The sequence below is a fragment of the Sabethes cyaneus genome, chromosome 2 (genome assembly GCF_943734655.1).
Source record: "Sabethes cyaneus chromosome 2, idSabCyanKW18_F2, whole genome shotgun sequence".
NCBI lineage: Eukaryota > Metazoa > Arthropoda > Insecta > Diptera > Culicidae > Sabethes > Sabethes cyaneus.
The window spans coordinates 118,594,363-118,621,842 of record NC_071354.1 but is presented as its reverse complement, the minus strand read 5'-3'; the positions used below and the strand labels follow the sequence as shown (position 1 = coordinate 118,621,842).

General features: G+C 38.6%; 1 protein-coding gene across 1 annotated transcript in view; it reads left to right on the top strand.

Annotated features, from left to right (window-relative positions):
• LOC128735921 (meiosis-specific nuclear structural protein 1-like) overlaps positions 1–26,143 on the top strand; it is a 31,068-nt gene extending 4,925 nt beyond the window's left edge. The window contains exons 2-6 of the mRNA XM_053830402.1: positions 4,620–4,710; positions 4,782–4,980; positions 5,654–6,857; positions 25,228–25,585; positions 25,773–26,143. Of these exons, the coding sequence (XP_053686377.1) occupies positions 4,620–4,710; positions 4,782–4,980; positions 5,654–6,857; positions 25,228–25,585; positions 25,773–26,143 (2,223 nt within the window). The remainder of the gene's footprint in view (positions 1–4,619; positions 4,711–4,781; positions 4,981–5,653; positions 6,858–25,227; positions 25,586–25,772) is intronic.
• Positions 26,144–27,480: the final 1,337 nt, after the last annotated feature.

Below are 27,480 nucleotides of genomic sequence, written 5' to 3'. Positions count from 1 at the left end.
AATCTTAGCTTTGGTGCTAACGACGATGTTTTCTGCCATATAAAATACTATCAGTTTCACGTTACATTATTTCGCTCTCAAATATTATGGCCCGTTTGTGAATAATGACGTAATATTCAGCAGACATTTATTAAAAAATTAACGCAATGATCATAGTTATGCACAATGTTAAAAAATACTTATGTAAAGAGCTATATAAGGAGCGGTCACGGTAAATTGATTTCAGTTCATTTGCAATCAAAGTTTCTAGCTTTTTACTAAATATTGGATAGAAAAGTACAGTGCACTCTAAAAGCTATCGTCACGATGCACATAAGAAGGACTCCATATAAAGTAGCGGCCAAAATTGCCGAATGTAAAATTTCACATTTTAGCACATGCTTAAACGCGGTTTTGTAGTAAATTGTCTATATTTTTATGATTCGCGAATAAAATTTTGATAGAAAAAAAAATATCATGTAGAAATAAGCTGTCAAAGTTGCCCATTTCAAAAGTTTGAAAAATAGGTCATTTTAAAAAAGTCAAAAAATTAAATACTTATCGCGGGTGTAAATATTATTGTTATATATCATTTTAAAACTGATACCTTAGCCTATCAAAAAATTAAATGAAAACAAATTTAAACTCAATGAGGTGCGCGATAGGCTACTTATAATAAAAATGAAATTCTCATAAACTTTAATCAAAAAAACAGCTCTTGTCGCCTCTTGTCGCTGCAGTTTCTAACAGTGCGTCTGAAAGCTCGAAGTATGTTGTATCAAAACATGAATTGAAAGTTTGCTATAATTTGCGTTTTCCGAAAAAAAATAATTTTAAAATTGTCATATTTTTAGCAAATCTTTAAAATTTTAAGTACTCTTTCAACAAATTTGATTATCATTGTTACTAAATTTATTTAGTACCTGAAGAGAGTTTCAATGAGAAAACAGAGTCCCTGCGAGAAAAAAAATTTTTTTGTCAAGCAAATATTTATATCGGACACATTTGATAATTTTTTCCCAAATCACCCTAAATATGAGTTCTTATAAGTTTAAATCATTTCTTTTGTAACAAATATAACCTAGAATAAATTTGAAATTAAAAAATAATTTTGGCCAAAAATTGCAATTTTCCGACTATTGTGCGATGTAGTGAAACCTGCTTCGCTGACGCAGATTGAAGCTTGTTTTGAAGCGGAGCCGTGCTACTTCAGTTGAAACCAAAGCTTCATTTCTTCATTGATTTGCAACAGTTTGCAATTGAATGTTGTTAGAGCCCTTGTACGCAGTTATTATTTGTTATTAATTGTTATTTTCTTTGTTTTGCCTATCTACTATATAAATATATAGTATAAATGTATAGAAATCACTCGGAAACCGGGAATGGAAAGAAGGTCCTGCGGGCTGAATGTCATATACCATTCGACTCAGTTTCGAAAACTGAGCATTTTCTGTGTGTGTATGTATGTGTGTGTGTTTGTGTGTGCGTGTTTGTGTGTGCGTGTTTGTGTGTGTGTGTGTGTGTGTGTGTGTGTGTGTGTGTTTGTGCGTGTGTGTTTGTGCGTGTGTGTTTGTGCGTGTGTGTTTGTGCGTGTGTGTTTGTGCGTGTGTGTTTGTGCGTGTGTGTTTGTGCGTGTGTGTTTGTGCGTGTGTGTTTGTGCGTGTGTGTTTGTGCGTGTGTGTTTGTGCGTGTGTGTGTGTGTGTGTGTGTGTGTGTGTGTGTGTGTGTGTGTGTGTGTGTGTGTGTGTGTGTGTGTGTGTGTGTGTGTGTGTGTGTGTGTGTGTGTGTGTGTGTGTGTGTGTGTGTGTGTGTGTGTGTGTGTGTGTGTGTGTGTGTGTGTGTGTGTGTGTGTGTGTGTGTGTGTGTGTGTGTGTGTGTGTGTGTGTGTGTGTGTGCGTATATCACGCCTTTCAATCTCACTCACTTTTCTCGGAGATTGCTGAACCGATTTTAATGTTCTTAGTGTCAAATGGAAGGCCCAGGTGTCCTGTAGGTTGCTATTGAATTTCATACTGATCGGACTTTTAGTTCAACAGTTATGTATAAAAATACGAAAAATATGGGACTTCTTAATCCATAGGTCCCTTAACCGACAAAATTAATTGCATATGAAAGAGAAGCCTTGCAAACCCTTAAATTCCAAATTTCAAGACGATTGGGCTTGTAGTTTGAAAGTTACATAAAGAAATGTGAAAAAATAGTATTTAAAACATATTTTTGTAACATATAAGCATTAATTCAATGGAAAACATCACACAATTTATTATTATTTGAAAATTACTGTTTAGATCTATCAAACAAAACCGAGTTATTTAAAATTAAAATAAATTCAAAAAAAGGGAGAAACATGTCAATTGTCTGAGGTTTTTGAAGCCTCTTGGTGGAATACGAACTCTGAAATTAGAGAAAATAAAAACTTTTACCGACTAAATTCCACTATTTTATATTTATTGGCGACAGTAACGTATACACTTCGAAATAAGACACTGATGAAGCCTGCATGTCGTAGGCGAACTACGTACCTATCTGTCGCATATAAATATTAGATAGGGTAGATGATCCATTAGTTGCGCCACTAAGCACAATATAACTTCATTTTGCTTGTTTATTGAGGTATACGCTTCAATTAATGCTTGTGGGATTTAAATTTATTAAATACAAGGTATTTGTCACAAGGCAAGACAATAGCTTTCGTTGTACGAGAAGATTTATAAAGAAAAAATGAATTTTCCGATTCAATTATATTGTACCAACAGTTGCGCTAATGTTTCCTTAATTAAGTTTGATGTTCCTTTAATTGTGGTATTCCATATGCATTGCTAGGTTGCTAAGTGAAAAAACATCGTAGCAAAACTATAGATGAGCGCCTATAGTTGTGCGCTTCAACTGCGCGTTAGATTTTGGAAAGTTGGCATTTTAGCAAATAATGCTAATTGGAAAGTTTTTTCTTTTCTTTGATTTCAGATTTCAATTGTCATTTTCTTCGCTTGCTGTAACTCACAATTGTACAAGAAAAGCAAACAGTGAAGAAAAGCAGTTTATTTTAAGCATGTAGGTATAGTGGTGTATAGGATTAAAACTACTAGTGAGTTGATTTTTCCAAGTAAATTTATGTAAATTTCAAAAAATTTTGCGCATCAATAGATGCTCTTTCCAATCAAAAAATACTAGAGCTTAGAAATTTTATACGAAAAATAGGAGGAAAACATTGTACTGTAGTAATTTTGTACGATTTGTTTTCGTTAGTGACACTTTAAAAGGCAGAAATCTTATGTCAAGGATCATATTTTTATAAATAAATCGAATTGACAAGCACTGGAAATCATATCGATCATATTTCCCATTCTCAAGCATGTTTATGGCGCAGCTTTTGCACTATTTTTTGACCTCATCTTGTTTTCCTAACCCTCTAACGGGATACATTGTAAAAACGATGCGATCAAGGTAATGACTATCTTTCCATGACAGTACACCCAAAAGAAGAAGTTTTGATTTTCATGAAAAAATAATTATCTGAAGGAGCGCCAGCTTAGAAAAAGTTTCTCTTTCTCATATCTAATGCTTTATTCAATTATTTTTTCTAATGCAGATATATTGCAAAATTGAAACCAAGCAAACTAATAGTAAAATTTTGAGATTAATCATTTTGTTTTAGATATCCTTTTTCTTCAAAAGCGAAATATAATAATAATTTTTCTGAACTCTTGTTTTTCAAAGATACCAACTTTTGAACGCATGGTATAAATATCAAAATATCAAAAAATCTGCTATAAACACATATTTCATATTGTCAATTTAAGTTTCGTATGTGGCTCTGAAGCCTGAAAGTTATGGCCGCCTGTTGTTACCGTTTGCACATTTTACCCCATATACCACACAGGAATAGCAACGCGAGAGAACGGGTATACTGCTATTCAGCATGATTTGCATCTATTTAATGTTGCTATAATTAATCTAAAGTCCCGTCATAATTGTCATTGGTAGTTTTTTGAATAATTTGTAATAAATGTTATTTGTATATTAGGAGATAGGGTTAAATAAGGCACTAAAATTAATAATCTACGGTCTAAGGCTAGGATTAGAATAAGGAATGAAATTGTTAACACACTAAACACAAAATATTGCTGGATCTGGGAAAGCGGAAACACCTGGATGGAATGAGCACTGGAGGGAGGGATGTCAGAGGTGCAAAAGGAGGTTGGAAAAGGGAGGAAGGGGCAGTTAGGTTAGAAACGATTGAAGCCTGAGAAGTAATACCATTTGTCGCTAAACCACCAAAGACTACAGAGAGAGTTGATTAGCAAAGCAAAGATAGCGTATCGAAGATAAAAGTAAGATACGTGTGAAGAAAGTTAAAGTGACAAACGATAGAGGAAAATTAAAGACAAAGATTTGATAGAATCAGGTATGATTGGCAAGAAAACTGAAAATTGTAGGCAGATATGGTATAGAAAGATTCGTTTTGTTCCTCCCTCCCCAACCTCCAGGACCCATTATTGCTAATTTGCTCAAAGTCAACCGCGTGGCTGGTAAGCCGCGGTCTATGCCATCCGAGCGGAACGTACGGCAGCGGTAACAACGCGTAGCTGAAATTACTAGGCCTGTAAATTGGCCCTCGGACATTGTCAACCGTACTGCAGATCCACCAGACACCATCACCACCCGATTCGACACCGCCAGATCCAGCATCAGCCGGCCGGCCCAGCACCGTACACGTACCCTACACATCCAGTAAGTTAGAATAAAAAGTTTGCTAAAAAGACCGCGTTTGGATTTCCGATTGGTGTCACATTGTCCCACAGGCGACCTTGAGCCTCCGGACCTCACGCTCGAGCTAGCCATAAAAAGAGGCCTTCGGAGCCCAGCCCCGAATTGTCCCCAGTGGTTCGACCAGGGACTGGGGTTGATTGTCGTGGTCCTTCCGACACGCGAAATAACAAATGGCGCCCAACTAAAAGACAAAACCAATCAGAAGTCCAAAGAAAAAGTGCCTCAGCTAGGGTAAAGTGAGTAGGAAATCGCAGTCTATTCGAAGTGGTGAAAGGCAAAGTGTGCAACCGCTAATCCGAGAACACCTTTGTTCACAGAATTTAATTGAGACTAATCTCGCTTACTAGTGCGCGTACATCCGCAAAAGTAATCCATCTCAGTGTGTGAATTTACCAGGTAACGGGAAAGTCGTGTGATATTATATAAAGAAAGTTTTTTTAATGGGTCTTGATTCAACCGTTTAGTCGAAACATAGTGAATATATTTATTCAAATGAAGCGTTGCTCAAATATTCAATAAATAACTCTTACCATTCACGTACACAGTTTCTAATTCATTACGAATAGGATTCAATTGTCGATACAATGAATCTGCAGGCGTTGTATAAAAATTTAAACGTTGCTCATTTGTGGGCAGATGAAGTAGAACACGAACTATCAGTTCGCGGAATAGTTTTTGATGTAAATGAACATGAGAGCGTCAAGAGAAGAAGATTAAAGGATCAAATGAAGCAAGAAAGAGAATTGTCCACCGTTGCATTTACATATTCTCCCACTTGGAGAGAAGTCGCGAATGAAATTTCAGTCATTTATTCAAAATCGTCAGATATCAAAAACCGGTTAGATAATCCCAAAACCGATGTCCACAAAAGAGATAAATTAAAAACACGTTTAGTACATTACAGAGTCAGAACATTTTTGCTCTCTCGTGCACCAGAAGCCCTGAGACATGAACGTGAAATTCAATCCATTAGCAAGCAGATTGCTCAGACGTTTGCGAAGCATTTCCCAAGTAGCACAGCTTCGGGAGATGAAAGTTTGAATGAACCCGATCAGATAGCAACCGATATTAGTAAAGCCATCGAAGGTGTTAGAAATGAAATTGAAATTTTGAACGATACTGCTAGCGGGAATGACAGAATAGTGGAGACTGACGATTTTTCAGAGGGAGCTTGCGGAGGGGTAAAAGAAAAATCAATAGAATCTAAAAAGCAGGAAATAGAATCATCTGTCGCTAGATCAAAGGAAATATTAGAAGAATTATCGCAGTACGAGCAAGGAAACAAAGAAATACCCACAGATTTAATAAAGCATTTGAAAACTTTTGTGGCACAAACCACTGAAAAAGAACGGCAGTACCGAGAAAAAGAAATTCAGAGGGAGGAAAGAATGTTAAAGGAAGCTAAGAAAAGTAGGGAACGGAAAATACGTTTGGAAAAATTATTACAGAATCTCAACGAACGAATGAAAAACAGTGCCCCAGAACCAAAGCTAGAATTTCCCCTGCCGCTGAAATTAGAAGATGATACCGAGAAAAATAATAGAAAGGAGAAAGTAGTTCAACTGAATAATGTTAAGCCAGAAGAGATTATCGACCTACCAGGCGATAATTCGGAAAAGTCTGATACAAGTTTACGAAACGAATATGAACCCAAACGAATAGCCAAGAAAATTGGAAAAAAAGAATGCGCCAAATTTAAGAAATTTAGAGAGAAACACAAAAGCTCCTCGGATACATCCGATGAAATGTCGTCTTTTGAAAGCTCAGAACAGGATTACTCGTCAGAAATAACAACTTCTGATTCGTCAGGAGCGCGACAAGGAATAATTAAAAAGCACAGGAAATATAAGAAAAATCGAGAATCTTTAAAGCGAGTGCCCATTTCAGAATGGAAATTACGATACGATGGCAAGGATAATGGTCGAAGGCTAATCGAGTTTCTTAAAGAAATACAAACTACAAATCGCTTACAAACACGCAATGAAAAGTTTGCAGACTATTTTAGTGATATGAACAAACTGTTTCAATCTATGACTCGGCCAATTTCGGACCGAAGAAAGTTTAAAACTATCTGGCGAAATATGCGCTTCGACTATAAGAATGCTATGGTAGGTAAGCGAATTAAATCCCTCGCGCACTTGAAGAAATATGGCAGGCTAATTGACGAAAACTATTGGAATAGGTTCCAACGGTCCTACGAAAATAATTATAGGTCTCGTACCAGCCAGATAGATGAGATTACCACAAGTTTTCATAATAATTTCGATAAAACTTCTAACAGCTCGCTAAGCAAATCTAAGCCAAACAAAAATGAGTCGAAAGGCAATCAGAAGCCTCAAGAAATTTGCGTTAAAAATAAAGTTGCGCAGACAACTAATGAGGAAGCCATGGAAGGGTCCAGCAGAGGTACATTACAACAGCTGCTTAGCCAGTACAAGCGTCCTCCTATAGGAACCTGTTATAATTATAGAGAAAATGGTCATCATTATAAAGAATGCTCACAGCCAAATAGCATATTCTGTCGAATTTGTGGGTTCCCGGGGGTACTCACAAAAACTTGTCCCAATTGTTCAATAAACGAGAAGAACTCAGCGTAGGGGGGGAAGCTGATATTCATCCTTTAAAATCCCCTAATCAGACTAATGCTTTCACAAATTTGCTATATAACGGTTTTGAGTCAGCTTCAGATCTCAAACCGGGAGTTCCGGAATAAATTTGATCACTTATCTACGCACTCTTGTAAATAATAAAAGAAAAATCACATTTTGTAGTCAATTAAGTCCAAGTCATTTGTATAGGTCAGGTTTATAACACGTTAATTTAGAGTCAGATGTTCGTCGAAGTCAAAGTCAAGGTCAAAGTTCGTGAGATAAATGAAGTTCAATTGTATTGTCATGGTCCGTCTATGTTTATCCAAGTCAACTTAATTTTGGTCGCCGTTAATAATCCAGCGGTCTTCTTCAGATCTGTAATTTGAGGTTTCGGAATAAAACCGACTAATGAGACGCCAACTGATGAATTCCGAATTCCGAATCCCCTTAAGCAGATGTATTAACCGGTTCACTCTGCGTTACAGTTCAGTAAATAGGCACGTTGCACTAAAATCGCTCTGAAACACTTAGTTCTTCACAAAAACAGCATTCCGCGTAAAATATTTCCGTATTACTCCAATTAAAATCCAAATTATTTGTTCACAATGGCATATCAAGCCTTTTATCCGCCATGACAGTCCATATTTGAGTAACAGCTTCATTTGATTGAATCTCACCACAGTGGATCAGGGGAGATCGATTTTCTCTCGCTGAACATGAGAAATATGTTTAGATTATTGGGAGAAAATAAGATCGATTAAAAAGATCCGCGATAGGGTAAAGGTCGAAAATGGTTTATTTTGCAAGACCAAAATTAACTATTTGGTAAATTGACATCTAGATGATTCCTTTTAGGAATTTCGATAAGCTTGAAAGAAGCAGCTCAACCCTGAGCATGATTAGTCTGAAGTAAATATTGGACAAAAATAAATTAATATTTCTATTAATTTATTTTTGTGGAGGAAGTGTGGGGTAGTGTTACCGTTTGCACATTTTACCCCATATACCACACAGGAATAGCAACGCGAGAGAACGGGTATACTGCTATTCAGCATGATTTGCATCTATTTAATGTTGCTATAATTAATCTAAAGTCCCGTCATAATTGTCATTGGTAGTTTTTTGAATAATTTGTAATAAATGTTATTTGTATATTAGGAGATAGGGTTAAATAAGGCACTAAAATTAATAATCTACGGTCTAAGGCTAGGATTAGAATAAGGAATGAAATTGTTAACACACTAAACACAAAATATTGCTGGATCTGGGAAAGCGGAAACACCTGGATGGAATGAGCACTGGAGGGAGGGATGTCAGAGGTGCAAAAGGAGGTTGGAAAAGGGAGGAAGGGGCAGTTAGGTTAGAAACGATTGAAGCCTGAGAAGTAATACCATTTGTCGCTAAACCACCAAAGACTACAGAGAGAGTTGATTAGCAAAGCAAAGATAGCGTATCGAAGATAAAAGTAAGATACGTGTGAAGAAAGTTAAAGTGACAAACGATAGAGGAAAATTAAAGACAAAGATTTGATAGAATCAGGTATGATTGGCAAGAAAACTGAAAATTGTAGGCAGATATGGTATAGAAAGATTCGTTTTGTTCCTCCCTCCCCAACCTCCAGGACCCATTATTGCTAATTTGCTCAAAGTCAACCGCGTGGCTGGTAAGCCGCGGTCTATGCCATCCGAGCGGAACGTACGGCAGCGGTAACAACGCGTAGCTGAAATTACTAGGCCTGTAAATTGGCCCTCGGACATTGTCAACCGTACTGCAGATCCACCAGACACCATCACCACCCGATTCGACACCGCCAGATCCAGCATCAGCCGGCCGGCCCAGCACCGTACACGTACCCTACACATCCAGTAAGTTAGAATAAAAAGTTTGCTAAAAAGACCGCGTTTGGATTTCCGATTGGTGTCACATTGTCCCACAGCCGACCTTGAGCCTCCGGACCTCACGCTCGAGCTAGCCATAAAAAGAGGCCTTCGGAGCCCAGCCCCGAATAGTCCCCAGTGGTTCGACCAGGGACTGGGGTTGATTGTCGTGGTCCTTCCGACACGCGAAGTAACACTGTAGACCCGATAATTTTAAATTTTCTGTATATAGGGTAAATGATTTTGAAATGGACCTAGTCGAATTCTGATCTTGAATGGACCTATTTTTAAAAAAGAATTTTAGGATATAATTGTCAAGTCTTTGTACTGTATTTAGCTTTTATGTTTATCTTTAATCATTTCTGAACGTAAATATACCAAAATTAAATTAAAATTATAGCCAAAACCACTTTATTGCCGCTTATTTAAAAGTAGCTGTTTTTCAGCGTTTTGGCAGTCACCATAGAGTATTTTCAAACTGTTACTACCCGGAACCCTTCTGGTTTGAAATAAAACAATACTCTTAAAATGATGCTAAAATATGTGTAATTTCAATTTAGGTATTTAAAAGTTCAGTAAAACCAGTAAAATCTTCAAATTCCTTAAAAATGTTAACCCCCTTTTTTGATCTTGAATGGACCTAGTATTGATTTTAGAATGGACCTAGTTTTGCGCTCCGAGACATCACTGGCGGTAGCTATCATTGCCTACCACTAACGAACACGCCGTTGTATATTCCATAAAACTGCTTGTTGTCACTATAGTATCTCCGTTTATAATTAATCTATAAGCACGTGATATTGAAAGTAGGCTTGATTTATAGCCTAAATAAAACTTAATTATATTGATAAAACTAACTATCACTCATCCTTTTTCGTAGTTGCTTCATAGTGTTTGTACATTGTAGCCTCTAGTTTTGAAACTAAAAAGTCTTCCTAATTAGTTAGCTAACATATGTCATTTTATGCTTAAAACAATATAAACTTAATTTATTCTCAGTATTGTACAAAAATTTTAACCATCATTGATTAAAAGATAAGATGGATCAAAAGATAAGAGGGATACTAACTGCATTCTGTTAAGGGGGCATAGTACCTTTTCAATTTTTTAAAACCTAAATTTTTTTATTGATTATTTCGAAAGATTAACATTTTAACCATATGTGTTTGAAGTCGTTTGCATGAATTCCAAATATTGACAAAGTTACAGCTATTTGTACCGCGCATGTCTGGAGCGATTAAACAACGAGTAAAAACTTCAACGTCGTTTTTCTCGAAATCAGGTTTTGAAAGTCGGTACCATAAATATCTCAAGAACGGCTCAAGCAATTCTTATGATTCTTTTTTTGTTTGAAAGCCAACAAAATTATCTAGTGTTTGACCCATCCTTTTCTTGATATTGTAATTTTTGAGTTTTTTAGAAATGTTCAAAGTCAATTTTTTCGCTTAAAAACCATACTTTTATGTTTCAATGTCCGCCATTTTGTTATGTGTTCGAATTCTAAAAAAGCATGGATCAAATACGAGATAATTTAATGTTCTTCCATGTCGTTTTGGAATTTTTCAATTCGGATAAGCCCCCCAGCGCCAATCCATGGTACCGCAATTCATGGTTTTTTTGAACGACTATCTTCAAGGAGCCGTAGGGGCAAGGGGAAGAGGTTCCCTTATGAAAACAAAATTGCAAATATTAGTATAAAATGCAATGTTTCCAATGCAAAAAACCCGATTCAATTTGCCTTTCGCGTTATCGAGAAAAAATTATTTGAAATTAGGCAAAAAATATGGTGTAAAAGGTACTATGCCCCTTAAAAAAGAGCTATTTTTGCTTCATTTGCATTTAGCACAAAACCAGTTACCAGTTACACTTAAATTTTTCAATTGGATTTTACGTATTTGTTTTAGCACGAAGCAAAAGTGTAATCTATATAATCTATATAAGTAATCTATATAAGTAGAGCAAAATTTTCCCAATTTGTTCGCCCTATGTAAAAAAATTCCCAAGTTATGCTAAACGGGACAATTCTTGTATCATTAAAAGTAATGCACAGAAGAATGAAACAAGTTATTTGAGAATACAATTCTAAGATTTATATATAGCTTTATTGTATAGGAAACTCTAATATCTAATACTCTTAACTATCTACAGGCAACATCGTAAAAATGGTTGGAATCAAAATTTTTTTCATGGACAAATAACGTCCTGTATTTTTCATATAAATACAGCAAAAAGTTTTGCTGTAAGTTTAAGTTTTGACAAAACTCAGATGAGAAATAGTTTAAACACGTTAATCAAGCATATACCAAAGCTTCAAAACACCTTTAGCGCGCTGACCGAAAACCCTAAGGCCAATAAAATTCAACCGGATCCTGTAGTCACAAAATCAGAGTCGTCTGAGTAAAAAGAAGCAGCCACTTCTGATGGTTAAGAACGCCAACTTCCTCACCCTCGTGAAACTTTGTGATGTCCAACCGCCCTACAAAATTACCCGGTTTGGCAATAAAATCATCTGTGCGTCAATGGAGGATTTAGAAATTAGGTAAAGACCTGGATAATGATATAGTGCAAAAAATATAAAATTTGGATCAATATCTGGACCATTTTCGAACTGGATATGCCTAAAAAAATAATATTGTATTTGATAATTTTCTAGTTTAGTTAACATAATTATGAGGCTCAGAATAAAGTAAAATTAGGCCATTACAAATATTTTATAAAGTTTTTGTCCCTCCGGTGTTGGGCCACTAAAGGGGGGGGGACAAAGTGAATTTTTTAATCGAGCAAAAAACAAAGTTTAAGCGTGAAAACCAAATCTGTTCTTGTTTTTAATATATACGTTATTATTTTCCATGCAAAAATGTACGAAAAGAAGACAAAAACGAGAGAATTTTTTTGGACGATTTTCGGAAACTCCGAATTCGAATTTCCATTTCTGTTTCGTGCTAGAAGTGTTAAGTACACTCATTTTTCGAGTTTTTCAAGCTGTAGAGCCCACGGAAAATTGATTTTACACTCATATCCTCCAAATTTTTTTTAGCCCCCCAATTTTTCAAGCCAATTTCCAAAGGGGGGGGTTACAAAAACTTAAAAAATATTTTGCAAAGGCCTTATATTCCGCCGATAAGTAAGCAGGTTGACTTCATATCACCTTTTGGTCGATTGACAGATAGATTAAAAATCAGTTTAGTAAAATATTCAAAATCAAGCAACCGGACTAACGTTGTACTACGTCATCCGTGGTCGTATCTTATACACAAACAACCCCTCTGATTTTTTTCTTGGGGATATAAAGTTTTCTTTAGGCACCTCTCCCCTCTAACTTGTGACAAAATTAATACCTCCTTGTCCACCGAAATTGAGTGACCCTGAGATCCAAAATATTCATTTTTGAAACTTCCTATTTTCTATCTGGTACAGTTCTTCATCGACTATCATTTAAAATTAAAACCTAGTATCTAAGCTTACCTTTAAACCTAGTAGAATTACCAAGTCTAATTTTTTCAAGCACCATTTACAGTATGGTTTCGAATTTGACAACAAATGCGTGTCGCCTATGTTGCCAAAATCGAAACCGTGGCAAAATCTAGACCATTTTTCAACTGAAAAAACTGCATATAAATGTGTCAAAAATTGAATAATTACCACTAATTAACGAATTTTTCATGATTGCAACGGTTTTATATTCAAAATGTTCGACAGGGGCTGTCACAAACCTTTAGATGCTTTGCAGTAAGACGTAGTCCTACGTCAGTAAAAGTCTGACCTTTCGAAATCTGTAGTCACTAAATAAAAACTCGAACCCCACTGTACTTGATAAACTACGTTTAATACAAGTTATATTACATATTTTTAATAAATGGTTTAAATTTTTGAAACTAATAGGCGACATAATTTTTTATGACGTGGAAATCGTTTCAACCATATCTGAACAACAGGTAATAATAAATTCCCAATATACAAATGTCACACACAGATACATACACAACGCATATCAAGTCACTGAAACATTGTTCAATTGTTGGGCTGATATAAAAACAATTCCCTCGGTGACTGTGACCGATTTCAAATTTTTCAACCGACTTTCATACCTTTCCTCTGTTAGAAAAATAAGAAAGGTAAAAACTGTTCAACCTTGTGTCCTATTAATAAATAACAGTAGTATAGTTGTACTATTAAAAAAAATTCTTTGTTATTATTTTGTTCATTTACATGGAAGAAACTATGACAATCCTAATTTAGGTCCATTTCAAAATCAAAAATAGGTCCAATTCAAGATCATGTTGGGTCCATTCAAGATCAAAAAAAGGCTTTGGCAAAAAACGATATATTTAATAAAAGTTTCATCAATTATACATTTTTAAAGTACTGATAATGTAGAAAAAAGGTGGTACTTTCCAACAAATAGTAACATCACCACATATTATTTATAAATGACGAGTAAATTGAGCAGGAGTGCGAGTGGTGGTGTTAAAAAGCGCTAAATAGGTCCATTCAAGATCAATTACCCTATTCATTCAAGTTTGCATAAATTATCTTTTGTGTTTACATTATGTTTCTATAAATCAAGTAAATATTATAAAACTAAATAGGGTGTTCATCAAGTAACATAAATGACGCTTACATGTATTTACGCACCCAAGGAAAGAAAATATAATTATTGTACGCAATACGTTGTGAATTTTACTGGCAAATAAGGATTTTGAGGAATACGGAACGGATATATAAAAATATAGTCAAGTTAATTATAGATGTTCCTGAGAAATTAAATAATGATTATTGTGGCAGTAGAAAGGCTAGGTCACGCCGCTAGGTGGGTAATTCGGGTTTTTTTAATCATACACTAACTCTTAACAGGTTAAGCTGTTTTTATAAACAACTTTTTACTTTCAACACGCCTTTAATTTTTCTTTTGAGTTTGAGTGACGTCCAAAGGGGGGGGATTGGTTGAGTTTTGTGACACAATCGGACAGAGGGGGAGGGGGGTGGTCTAAAAAACAGAAATCTGTTGGATGTCATATTTAAATCGTCCCTAAAGTAAGATTATTGAAACATGTCAAGCTACACATAATCATATTTAATACAATAATATGTGGGCTGATCATTCATTACCATTTCAACCTTTAAGCTCCACACAAGTGATTTTCAAAAGAAATCGCTATGTCTCAATGCACTATGGTCCAGAAAGCCAAATTAGGTGGAAAAAATTGTTTACTCAGCAGTCGTTGATTTTAGACTATTTACGTCTTAGCAACAAAATCTTGATTTAGGATGGCGCTTTTTTGGCATGAGCTATTTTAGGGTGACCCTTAAATTAACCAAGATCCAGAAATTATCTTCAAAACGAAACAAGATAGAGCGATATTCACTGCAGCAATTTCATAGCTTGAAATATTTTGAGTAATATTGTAGAAGACGAAATCCTTCTATCTCGAACCGTTTCCATATTAGGGCGATTTTCCTGAGTCAAGTTAGGGTGACCCTGCTATTTTGCGATTTTTCTCCATAACTTTTTTATTTTGCAGTTCTCGCAAAACACTTCTTCAGATGACTTTTGAAAAAAGAAATTGGCTATCTATTTTACTTCTACGCTTATATTAAATTTTATGATAAAAATAGGCCGTTTTCAAATGTTAGTATCTCAGAAAGGGGCAGAACTAAAATCGGTTGATTGCGTTTGAAAGACCGTAATTTTTTGTGCATAATATCAAAAAATTGGAGAGTGGATTTTTTTCTATCTCAAATAAATCCACTTTGAATATGGTTTTAACATATTTAAGTATATAAAAGTAAACGAGTTGCGCCATAACTCCGGAAGGCCTTGACTGTGACTGTGGTCGCTGAAAATGGGAGCGGGAGGTAAAAGTGGCTGTAATTATATTGCATTTAAACCGTTATAAGTTGTGTGAGTGGTCCAAATCTAAAAGAGAATGTATAAACTTAACCTCATGTTTGTTGACTTGAACTTTATAATGAGGTTAGACATTAAAAACGGTAGACTTTCCAATAAACAGAGGGAATGGTAGACAAAGTAATGAAATCATATATGTTTCATAGTATCATGGAGTGGAACTACTGAATGAGAAGTTTAAATAGTTTTCTACCCGCGACGGGGATTTCCGTGATTCCCACCTCCCCTTTCATCAGAGGCCACCATACTTTTGTCTTTCAGCCACTTGTACATTTGTTTTCGATAAGGTTAAAAATCACAGGCGAGCGTGTGTGAAAAGCATAGCATCCAAAGCGTACTCCACTGACGCAAGCCTACGCCAAACAACTGCTGGCACTGTGTGCATACATTCTGCGTTCGTTCGTTTTTTATTTGTTAAGGGGGCATAGTACTTTTTACACTATATTTTTGGCCTTATTTCAAATATTTTTTTCTCGATAACGCGGAAGGCGAATCGCTTCAGATTTTTTGCATTCTAAACATTGTATTTTAGACTAATATTTACGATTTTGTTTACATATGGGAACCTCTTTCCCCCTCTCCTACGGCTCCTTGAACATGATCATTCGAAAAAAAAACATGAATTGCGGTACCATAGATTGGCGCTCGGGGGCTTATCCGAATTGAAAAATTCCAAAACTACATAAAAGTATACTAAACTAGAGGACCCGGCGCGCGTTGCTACGCCATTCTAAAAAGGGGGTAATCCTGAATATTTGATTAATTGTAATCTTGCAACCAAGAGCTTTCTTTTTGACAACCCAAGATATTCCTAAATCATGCCGTAAATTTCTAATCCAACGCATCAGCATTTGTGACTCGAGCAGCAAGTCCAACGTAACGATTTGGGTTTTATTACCAACCCTTAAAATGGGAATGTTGGCAAAATCGTAATAAAATATCAGTGCAGTTCGATTGCAATCAGTTGAAAACTGGTCAGAAGCCATAAACTTGGTGTAATCTCAACATTATTTTCTTCATAGTATTATATTATCTTACTTTTATTTGATTTGACCCATTATCTAGGTTTCACCAATTTATTCTTAACAATTTTGTTCCAAATTTATCTTATATTTTAGTATAGACGGCAATACTCGCGAGTTCGATTACTTTTTGAATATTGCAAAAAATTCTTTTTAATTTGTATGAAAGCCCTCCCCCCTTTCCAGATGGGAGAGGAATCTCAATACGCCAGAGAAAAAAACTTTGCCTCCAGTAACCCCCAAATTCATTTACTTGATTAATAGTCGAGTTATGGGGAAATTTGTGTTTTATTTGTATGGGAGCCCCCCTCTTTGAAGGAGGTCTCAATCTACCATAGAAAAAAAATTCTGCCTCCAAAAACCTTCACATGCCAAATTTGGTTCCATTTGCTTGATTAGTTCCCGAGATATAAAGAAATTTTTGTTTCATTTGTATGAGAGACCTCCCTTCTAGAGGGGGAGGTGCTCAAACAATTATAGAAAAAAATCCTATCTTTAGAAACACCCAAATGCCAAATTTGGTTCCATTTGCTTGATTAATAGTCAAATTATGAGGAAATTTTGGTTTTATTTGTATGGGAGCCCCCCTCTTAGAGGACGAAGGGTTCTCAATCTACCATAGAAAAAATTTCTGCCTCCAAAAACCTTCACATGCCGAATTTGGATCCATTTGCTTGATTGGTTCCCGAGTTATGAAGAAATTTGTGTTCCATTTGTATGGGAGCCCCCCCTTCTAGCGGGGGGAGGGGTCTCAAACCGTGCTAACAACATTCCTCACATCAAACGCAATGTGTATGCCAAGTTTCACCAAAATCCGTCGAGCGGTTTGCGAGTCTATACCGGACACACGAACAGCATTTCATTTTTATATATATAGATTATCTTGTGTTTGACCCATCCTTTTTTCAAAATTCAAACGCATAACAAAATGGCGGATATTCAAACATAAAAGTAAGGGTTTTCGTCGAAAAAATTGACTTTAAACATTTCTAAAAAATACAAAAATTGCAATATCGAAAAAAGGATGGGTCAAACACTAGATAACTTTGTTGGCTTTAAAACAAAAAAAGAATCATGAGAATTACTTGAGCCGTTCTTGAGATATTTATGGTACCGACTTTGAAAACCTGGTTCTGAGAAAAACGGCATTGAAGTTTTTATGCGCTCTGCAATCGTTCCAGACATGCGCGGTACAAATAACTGTAACTTAGTCATTTTTTGGAATTCATCGAAACGGCTTCAAACACATATGCTAAAAATGGTAATCTTTTGATACCAACAATAAAAAAAAATCGATTTTTTAGAATTGAAAAAGTACTATGCCCCCTTAACGGAGACTTTAAATCATTAGATTCATTCGTCTCCGATATACACTCTGCTACCTGCACACTCGCGAGTGTACAGCCTCATATTAACTTTCTACACATCCCGCCCGCGAATCCAAAGCTCACGAGCTGTACATAGGTCGTGAGCACGAGCGGCATATTAGGATGTATGGATACGGATTTTACTTTTCTTCTTCATTTTACACCCTCGCTTACACAGGCGGGTAAGTGTGCGGGCCAATGCAAGCGATGATAGGTATCAACTACTGGGTTGCAATGACGAGCGTAAGCAACGACCGTAGCTGATAACTAAATAGCAAAGCATTGCAAAGCCTAGGTGCTACATTCCGTTATCGAAACTTGACCTTCTGTTTTTTTATACGACAGACTTTGCAGCCAGCTGTTAGAGTGCAGGACAATTGCAAGGCCAGTTGCTACGATCCTGTTGACTCTAACAGCCTCTCCCAGTCGGGATTCGAACATATGACGGCTGGCTTATTAGACCAGCATCATAAATCGAGACCAACTGGGAGGTGATAACTAAATACACTATGGCAAAAACTTGTCGCAGTGCATGAGAATATCAGCAAATTGTGATTTTCGATGATAATAAAAACGACCGTTGGTTTTGTTAAAGATGTGGTATTGGCTTTTGGTCACGGGTTTCGTGCGAAAATATTATATTTCGTTTATTGTCGACGTTTCGAAGGGTATCCCTTCATCCTCAGGACAGAACGCAAATGCAAATATTTGCATACGTTCTGTCCTGAGGATGAAGGGATACCCTTCGAAACGTCGACAATAAACGAAATATAATATTTTCGCACGAAACCCGTGACCAAAAGCCAATACCACATCTTTAATATCAGCAAAGAAATCCGAAAGAAACGCTCATGCATATGTGTTCGTTAGAAGAAAATAATGAGAGAAATTGGACTACGCGAATGCGGTCTTCACAACACTACGTTTCAGTTTGCAAATTCTCATAATACAAAAAACAAAGCTTTTTTCCTCATTTAGACATATCTACCTCTTCCTTTGATTAACTCTTCTCGGTCAGCGGCCCTTTTGTCTACAGCAACGTGTACGTCTCCCCGAAGATAATGAAAGAGACATAAAGTCTTCCTTATATTGTTCTACTTCCGTAGTTGTGACCCTCCCGTCTTTTCACACGCTCTTCATCTTATCTCCCAGCCACTTGTACAACTTCTAACAGACCAAATGCAAGATATTATTATTATCTTGTTAACTTGTCTGTTTGTCTGTGGTCTGCTTATCACTTATTTGATTCGCGATCGCTAGTTAATACGCTTTAAGTTGATTTATATACCGTTTATCGTTTTGAGTTGGCATTTGAATAGTTCTTTACCGGCTGTGTCGTAATCGAAAAGTGGAGTACAACCAGTTCTTTGGAAATAAATCGAATATTTTGTGGATTTACATCGGCGTCAAGAAAGTGATCGTTAGCATTAATCGGCGACAGTATTGTTTTAGTTCAGTTTGGCTGTGTGGGTTTGTTACCAGCTGCGGAGGTGTATCAACAACAGAAATGGAGCAAAAATACTGTGGCGCCTGCGAACTGGATGTTAATGATCTGGAGCCGTTGCGATGCGGATTCTGTGAAGCTTATTTTCATATAAGCCAACAATGCTGTGGCATAAATATGCGCACATGCAGAGAAATTTTTGCACAGGGAAAAGTAATTTTTATATGTCCTCCGTGTAGAAATACTCTGAATGGAAGAAGTATCCGTGCTTACATAGCTGATTTTGATTCTTCCCAGTCCACGAATACCAACAGTGTTGTTACACAACTACAGCAACTAACTGAAAAGGTAGATGTGTTGACCAAGAAAGTCGATAATATTCCTTCCGTAAATGCACCAAATGATTGCCCAGTTGCTTCGCCTATGCATAATATGCTAAACGATAACAGAACACCGATTTGGCCGAGATCAAGTGCAAAACGTCGTCGAGGCAGCTTTGAACAAACCACTCGACCGACTGTAAATAAAGGCACAAAGGAAATGAATTTCGAAGATCTCTCTGTGCCATCTATCATGCCTGCCGCTCCCACACCTGTATTCTGGCTTTATCTGTCTGGATTTCAACCATTGATCACCGATAAAGATATCGAAAAAATTGTTGCGCGCTGTTTGGACACAAGTGAACCTATGAATATAATTCGCCTCGTATCGAAAGGGAAAGATGTCTCTACCATGACATTCGTTTCGTTCAAAATTGGATTAAATCCGGCGTTAAAAACACAAGCCCTCAACGCAGAAAATTGGCCTGACGGTTTGATGTTCAGGGAGTTCATTGATCAGTCAAAAAATGCAGCGCGTTCGATGTACGTCACGCCCCGACAGTAGTGGATGCTTACCCCGCAGTACAATCCAGCAGTAATGATATAAATACAACGCAATGTTTTTTGGACGGTGGGAACCAACTGGTTCCTGCCAAAGGCGAGTATTCTGACGATTTTGAATTCCCTTCTACACTCATTGACTGTACGTTGCAGCGCAATAGAGTTTGCATCGATTCCGACGACGACGATATTTGGTTCTATTATCAAAATGTACGCAGCCTAAGAACTAAAATAAACGACGTTTTTCTGGCGGTAAATGACTGCAGCTATGACGTAATCATCATGACAGAGACTGGACTGGACGATAGCATTAACTCCCAACAGCTGTTTGGTTCAGGCTTCAACGTTTTCCGCTGTGACCGAAACCCTGTCAACAGCAACAAATCCCGGTTTGGTGGTGTTTTAATCGCTGTTTCACAGCGGCATGTCAGCTGTGCTGTGCAAACTATTAACGGAAATACGCTAGAGCAAATATGTGTTTCAACGACGATAAAAGGTAGACAGATCTTTATATGTGCTATTTACCTTCCGCCGGATAGGAGTCAAGATGTTAGGGTAGTAAATGATTATGTTAATTCTGTAAACGAACTTTGCCAAAAATGCAAACCCGGTGACGATGTTTTGATATGTGGTGATTTTAACCAACCACGCATGCGCTGGTGTTCAGTGGACAGTGTTATCCAATGCGATTGTACTCAGCTGCCGCCGTCCAGTAGCACTCTTTTAGACGGCATGGATTATTTGTGCCTTAGCCAGAGAAACCTCGTACACAACGCACTCAATCGCATTCTCGATCTTGTTTTTTGTTTGCCTAACTGTGAGGCCAATGTGATGAGCTGCACAGTACCGCTGCTGCCTGTCGATTCACATCACCCCCCGCTTGAAATCTCTTTGCCTGTTCATGTGGTGTATGACGAGCCGATTGAAAGGCAAGTTGACCAGCCGTTGAATTTTCGGAAGCTTGATTTCACAGCGCTTTCGGATTATTTGTTAACTGTAGATTGGAATGCAATTTTTACGTTTGACAACGTAGATGCAATGGCGGAGAGTTTCTGTTCTGTGCTGAACGATTGGCTGGTTTTGAATGTCCCACGAGTCCAGCCCCCACTTACGCCCGTATGGAGTAATTCGCATTTACATTCATTAAAACGCGTACGGAATGCTTGTCAACGGAAACTGCGACGTCAGCGAACGATAAGCAATAAGCAGAGGTTTAAGCAAGCTAGTAATGCATACAGACTTTTGAACGCTTCTTTGTACAAGTCATATGTATTACGTGTGCAAACAAATTTGAAATCCAATCCGCGAGGGTTTTGGCGTTTCGTAAATTTAAAACGGAAAAGTACTACAATCCCAAAGAATATCCGTAAAAATGACGTAATTGCAGAATCTACCATAGACTCATGCCAGTTATTTGCTGAGCATTTTGCATCTATTTTCGCACCAGATGCGGCCTCAAGGATAGAAATTGATGAAGCCATTCGCGATGTTCCTATTGATTTAATCAATGCTGGAATATTCACCGTAAATCCCGACATGGTCTCATTAGCTGCCAAACAACTAAAACGATCGTTTGCTCCTGGTCCTGACGGTCTACCCGCAATTTTAATATGTCGTTGTGTTGATTTTTTAGCTCAGCCTTTGTGCGATATATTTAACCGCTCATTCCAACAAGCCAGATTCCCTCGTGTCTGGAAGCAGTCGTTCATGACACCGGTTTTCAAACGTGGTGACCGCCATAACGTCGAAAATTATCGAGGGATTACGAGTCTTTCAGCCGTTTCAAAATTGTTTGAAATTATAGTGCATAAACAACTGCACAATGCCGCAAAACATTCTATATCCACGATTCAACACGGTTTTATGCCCAAACGGTCTGTCAATACAAATTTAGTGACGTTTGCGACGAAGGTAATACATAGCATGGAGGAAAAAGCGCAAGTGGATGTCATTTATACAGACTTGAAGGCAGCTTTCGACAAAATAGACCACAAAATACTGCTATACAAACTATCCCGTCTTGGTATTTCTACGCAACTGACAGCTTGGTTAGAATCCTACCTTACGGGACGCGAACTAAGGGTCAAGGTTGATGGTTATGTGTCGCAACCTTTCTCGAACAGCTCCGGAGTTCCACAAGGCAGCAATCTTGGGCCACTGCTGTTCATTTTATTTTTCAATGACGCTACTTTCACATTGGACGAGAGCTTCCAGCTCGTTTATGCAGACGATTTAAAGTTATACGTAACAGTGCGCACGCTAGAGGACTGTTGGCGCCTACAAAACTCGCTAATAGCATTTGCGAATTGGTGCCACACAAACAAACTGATTATCAGTGTTGGAAAATGCCAAGTGATCACGTTTCATCGTACGGTCCAGCCAATATTATTCGACTACCACATCGGCGGTGTTACTTTGGCAAGAGTTACTAAAGTAACTGATTTAGGAATTCTCCTAGATGCAAAAATGTCATTCGATCTGCATTGTTCAACAATCATATCCAAGGCTTCCCGACAGTTGGGGTTTGTTGCCAAGGTAGCAAAGGATTTTTCGGACCCGTATTGCTGGAAGTCATTGTATTGTGCACTCGTTCGTCCAATTTTGGAAAATGCGTCTGTCGTATGGCATCCTTACCAACTCACATGGTGCCTTAGGATTGAGCGAGTTCAGAAACGGTTTATACGTCTGGCGCTGAGAAACTTGCCTTGGCGTGATCCCGAAAACTTGCCACCGTATCCTGATAGATGCCGGCTTTTGGGCCTTGATACTCTGGAACAACGACGGAAAATTCAGCAAGCGCTGTTTATAGCCAAGTTACTTAATAGTGAAATCGATGCCCCTGAACTACTCTCAATTTTGAACTTTCGCATACCAAGCAGATCTCTTCGAAATACGACGCTACTGCAACCAAATTTCCATCGAACGTTGTTTGGATACAATGAACCGGTTTCTGCATGCATTCGCGCTTTCACGGCAGTTGAAGAACACTTTGAGTTTAACGTACCGACTAGGAATTTTATGAATAGAATTAGGTCATTAGTAATTAACCGTAGATATTAGCCAATTTTATTCATTAAGACATCATTGTCAGATGGAAAATTTTTAAATAAACAAATAAACAAATTATTATTATTCTATATTTGAGAGGTTTTCAGTCTGTGGCTGGTTCGCCCCTTAATGCAAGATGATCGCAGCCACTTTTACTTATTTGTACCTCCCTTATTATGCACAAAAAATCACGATCTTTCAAACGCAATCAACCGATTTTAATTCTGCTTGCACCTTTCTGAGATACTAACATTTGAAAACGGCCTATTTTTATCATAAAATTTAATATAAGTGTAGAAGTAAAATAGATAGTCAATTTCTTTTTTCATCAAAAGTTGCGTCTTATTGTGCTTCAAAAGTCATCTGAAGAAGTGTTTTGCGAGAAATGCAAAATAAAAAAGTTATGGAGAAAAATCGCAAAATAGCAGGGTCACCCTAACTTGACTCAGGAAAATCGCCCTAATATGGAAACGGTTCGAGATAGAAGGATTTCGTCTTCTACAATATTACTCAAAATATTTCAAGCTATGAAATTGCTGCAGTGAATATCGCTCTATCTTGTTTCGTTTTGAAGATAATTTCTGGATCTTGGTTAATTTAAGGGTCACCCTAAAATAGCTCATGCCAAAAAAGCGCCATCCTAGATCAAAATTTTGTTGCTAAGACGTAAATAGTCTAAAATCAACGACTACTGAGTAAACAATTTTTTCCACATTTTGTGACGTAGCCGCTTTTCGATATCTCAATTTTTCAATTTTCGCTGCATTTTTAAAAAAATCGTTACACTTCGCAACCAGTAAGAGATAGATAGTTACTATGTACAGCAAAGTTGCTTATTTTACTGTGTTCTACAACTTTTGTGGAGACACTGTACTATTCTGGACGCATTAAAAAAAACAAAAATTTGTATTACCCTAATAGGTAGATTTACGGTCACCCTAATAGTGTAAAAAGTTGCGCCATATTTTTTTAACAAACTTTTCCAAAGGCACATCACCCGGAAAATTAAGCATTTTTACGCTAGAGCACATGATCGCGTTATTTTTATTTGGTTCAAATCATTAAAGTTTTCTTAAATAATTTCATCAATCTTTTATCGAATAACTTTTGATTGGTAAGGCCAATTCTAATAATATTTAGCAGATATGTTCACAGCGTTAAGGCCTCTCGTTTGATACTAAAATAAGTGAAATCTGATTAACTATCTGGTTAAAATCGTTATAAATAATTGTAAATTTTACTATGTTGTACACGACTGCTCATAACTTTCAAATTAAATATTCAATCAAAAATCAAATCAATAGTGATCTATGAGGCTATATTACCTACCAAATGAGACTAATAGCGCATAAATCGGTTTGGCCATCTCTGAGAAACGTTCGACTAATTGACACCTTTAAAAGGAAATTTTTAAGCATAACTTTTGACCCACTTGATTGTTTTCGATAAAACTCTCCCAAAAAATTTGCAGTAGCATGAGCTTTCATTTGATATTAAAATTGTTGAAATCGGTTGAGCGGCTCCGAAGAAAATCATGTCACGTAATTTTTACAGTTTTGCTTATAACTTTTAAACAAATTGTCGGACTGCAAAACAATTCAATAGTGATCTACAAGGTGATAACACCTTTCAAATAAGCCTAATAGCAAACGAATCGGTTCAGCCATCTCCGAGCAAGACACACACACACACTCACACACACACACACACACACACACACACACACACACACACACACACACACACACACACACACACACACACACACACACACACACACACACACACACACACACACACACACACACACACGCGCGCGCGGGTAGAAGAATGGGACCCTTCATCCCCCGCCTCGGCGCTCGGACCCCGAATCCAAGATGTGACGCGACCCGTGTCCTGGGATGCATGGTGAGCCTGGCGAACACCGGGGCGCATCCGATTAGTTCGAAGCCCTTACTGCGTTACGGCAGGGCACTGGCGCAGCGGACTACATATTTCCCTAGCTACTCGTGGGATCCAAAATGAGTTTTCAAAATTAAATACAAAATCAAAAACAGGAAAAGATAACTATTGCGCGATGGATACGCAGACGCCAACGTGTTCGATAGGAAGGAGAAGCTGTGTAGATCGCCAATATTGAAGGAGGTAGTCGCACAAATGTTTAGCGGCATCACACAGCAGCAGATAACACCAAAAGGGCAAGGCTCGATGCTAAACTTCACTACGCCCACCCCGAAGTCAAAGGAGGTCATCCAAAAGACGAACAAGCTGCGAGCTGCCAAAGAAAAGCTCATGAAGCTGATTGAATTCATGAAGGAGTAAAGTAACAACCATGGTGAGATCAAGAAGCGAGCGGCACGGACCTTAACGACGGTGACAGAGGCAGAAGTAGAGCAGGAGGCCTTGATTAAGAGGGCTGTTGTCGCCGAGGAGGCCCTGGCAGAGGAGGTTGAGCATGAGGCCTTAATAAGGAGGGCTGTAATTGGGGAGGAGGCCCTGGTAGCGACGATCCTGGAACAGGCGGTGTTGAGAGCCCCGCGCGCAGAAAAGCGGGATCGGGAATCGCCAGGAGATAAGGTAAGCTCAAAAACGCGGAAGGATGAGCTGAACGGCGACCACGAAGAGCAAAATGAAAACAGAGCGGAGGAGCAGGGTGAGACTAGCGGCTGGCGAATCGTTACTAAGCAGAAGGAGGAGAGTGAGAAAAAAAAGATGAAAGAAGATCGGCAGAAGTAGATGCAGGAGGAAATGCCGGCAGAACGCGAAGAAGCGGAAAAAAGGCGAAGAATAGGGAGAGACCCCAACCTCCCTGGATCCGGAACAGAGGCGACGCTCTGATTGTTGGAGTGAAGGGCGAGAAGACAACGTATGCCGATCTTTTCAAGATAATGAGGGACGACCCGAAGCTGAAAGAGTTAGGGAACAAGGTCGTGAAAACCCGGAGACCCAGAGCGGCGAGTTGCTCTTCGAGCTCAAGAGAGACCCGGAGGTGAAGAGCGCGACCTTCAAGGCGCTAGTCGAGACAGCGCTCGGTAGCGAAGCTCAAGTAAAAGCTTTGTCTCAGGAGACGATCATTGAAGCGATAAACCTGGACGAGGTCACAACAGAGAGTGAGGCGAAAGCGGTGCTAACAAGAGCGGAATACCTGGGCGACGTTCCAATGTCTATTCGGCTGCGGAAGGCTTACGGCAGTACGCAGACGGCGTCGATTCGTCTATCTATCTCGGCGGCAAACCGGCTTCTGAAGATGGACTGAAGATGGAGTCAAGATCGGATGGGCGGTGGTTAGCTTTAGAGCTATCCCACGTGAATCCACAGAAATGGCGAGATGCTTTAAATGCATGGACTTTGGTCACCAGGCGAGGAATTGTCCGGGACCTGACAGATCGAAGCTGTGTCGGAAATGCGGCAATGAGGGGCATGTTGCGAAGGACTCAATAAGTAACCGAGGTGTATGTTGTGCATGGAAGACAACGACCACGTGACGGGAGGCTTTACTAGAAAGTCCGGTGTACTAGAAGGCAAAGGCAGCCCTACAAGGTGATTCAGATCAACCTCAATCACTGCGACACTGCACAGCAACTGTTGTATTGGTTACGATATAGGTGACGGGCAGATATCCTATCCAGGAGGTGGTAACAAACCGATACGAGGGTTTCGTGGTCGCCAACATTAACGGAATCTTCGTGTGTAGCTGCTATGCTCCCCCAAGGTGGACGCTGGAACAGTTCTGCCGCATGCTGGACGAACTAAATGGTGAGCTCATTGAACGGAGACCGATCGTCATAGGAGGTGACTTCAACGCTTGGGCTACCGAATGGGGAAGTAGATGTACGAACGCCAGAGGAGCCAGTCTACTTGAAGTACTGGCATCGCTCGAAGTAGAGCTGAGCAACGTTTGAACCACCAGCACCTTCCGCAGAGATGGCCGAGAATCTATCATCGACGTCATCTTCTGCAGTCCGTCGCTGAGAACCGACATTAGCTGGAGAGTGCGAAGAGTCCACGTACAGTGATCACCAAGCTATACGGTACACTACTGACCAACGGAACCCCGTGGCAGCACAAACAGGAATAATTCAAGAACGGCAGTGGAAAATGGAGGCATTCGACACGGACCTCTTTGTCGTGGCACTACGACCACACAGCGAAGCCCAGAATTGTGATGCTGACGAGCTGACCGAGGCGCTAACCAGAGCATGCGACACAGCCATGCCGAGGAAGATGGAGCCTAGAAACCGACGGCGTCCGGTCTGCTGGTGGAACGAGTCACTTAATGCATTACGAGCTAATTGCAACAGAGCCAGAAGGTGCTTCCAGAGAGCAAGAAGTACTGAGACTAGAGAGGAAAGAAGAACTGACCTCTGGCCACACCAGGGCCGCACCAGGGGCCGCACTGAAATACGCGTTTAAGCAGAGCAAAACAAACTCATTTAAGGAGCTTTGTAGAGAAGTCGATTCCAACCCCTGGGGCAATGCATACCGAATAGTGATGGCAAGGATCAGGGGCCCAGCAATGCCAGCCGAAGGATGCCCAGATAAGCTAAAAATGATAATTAAAGAACTCTTCCCGGAATACGAGCCTACGTCCTG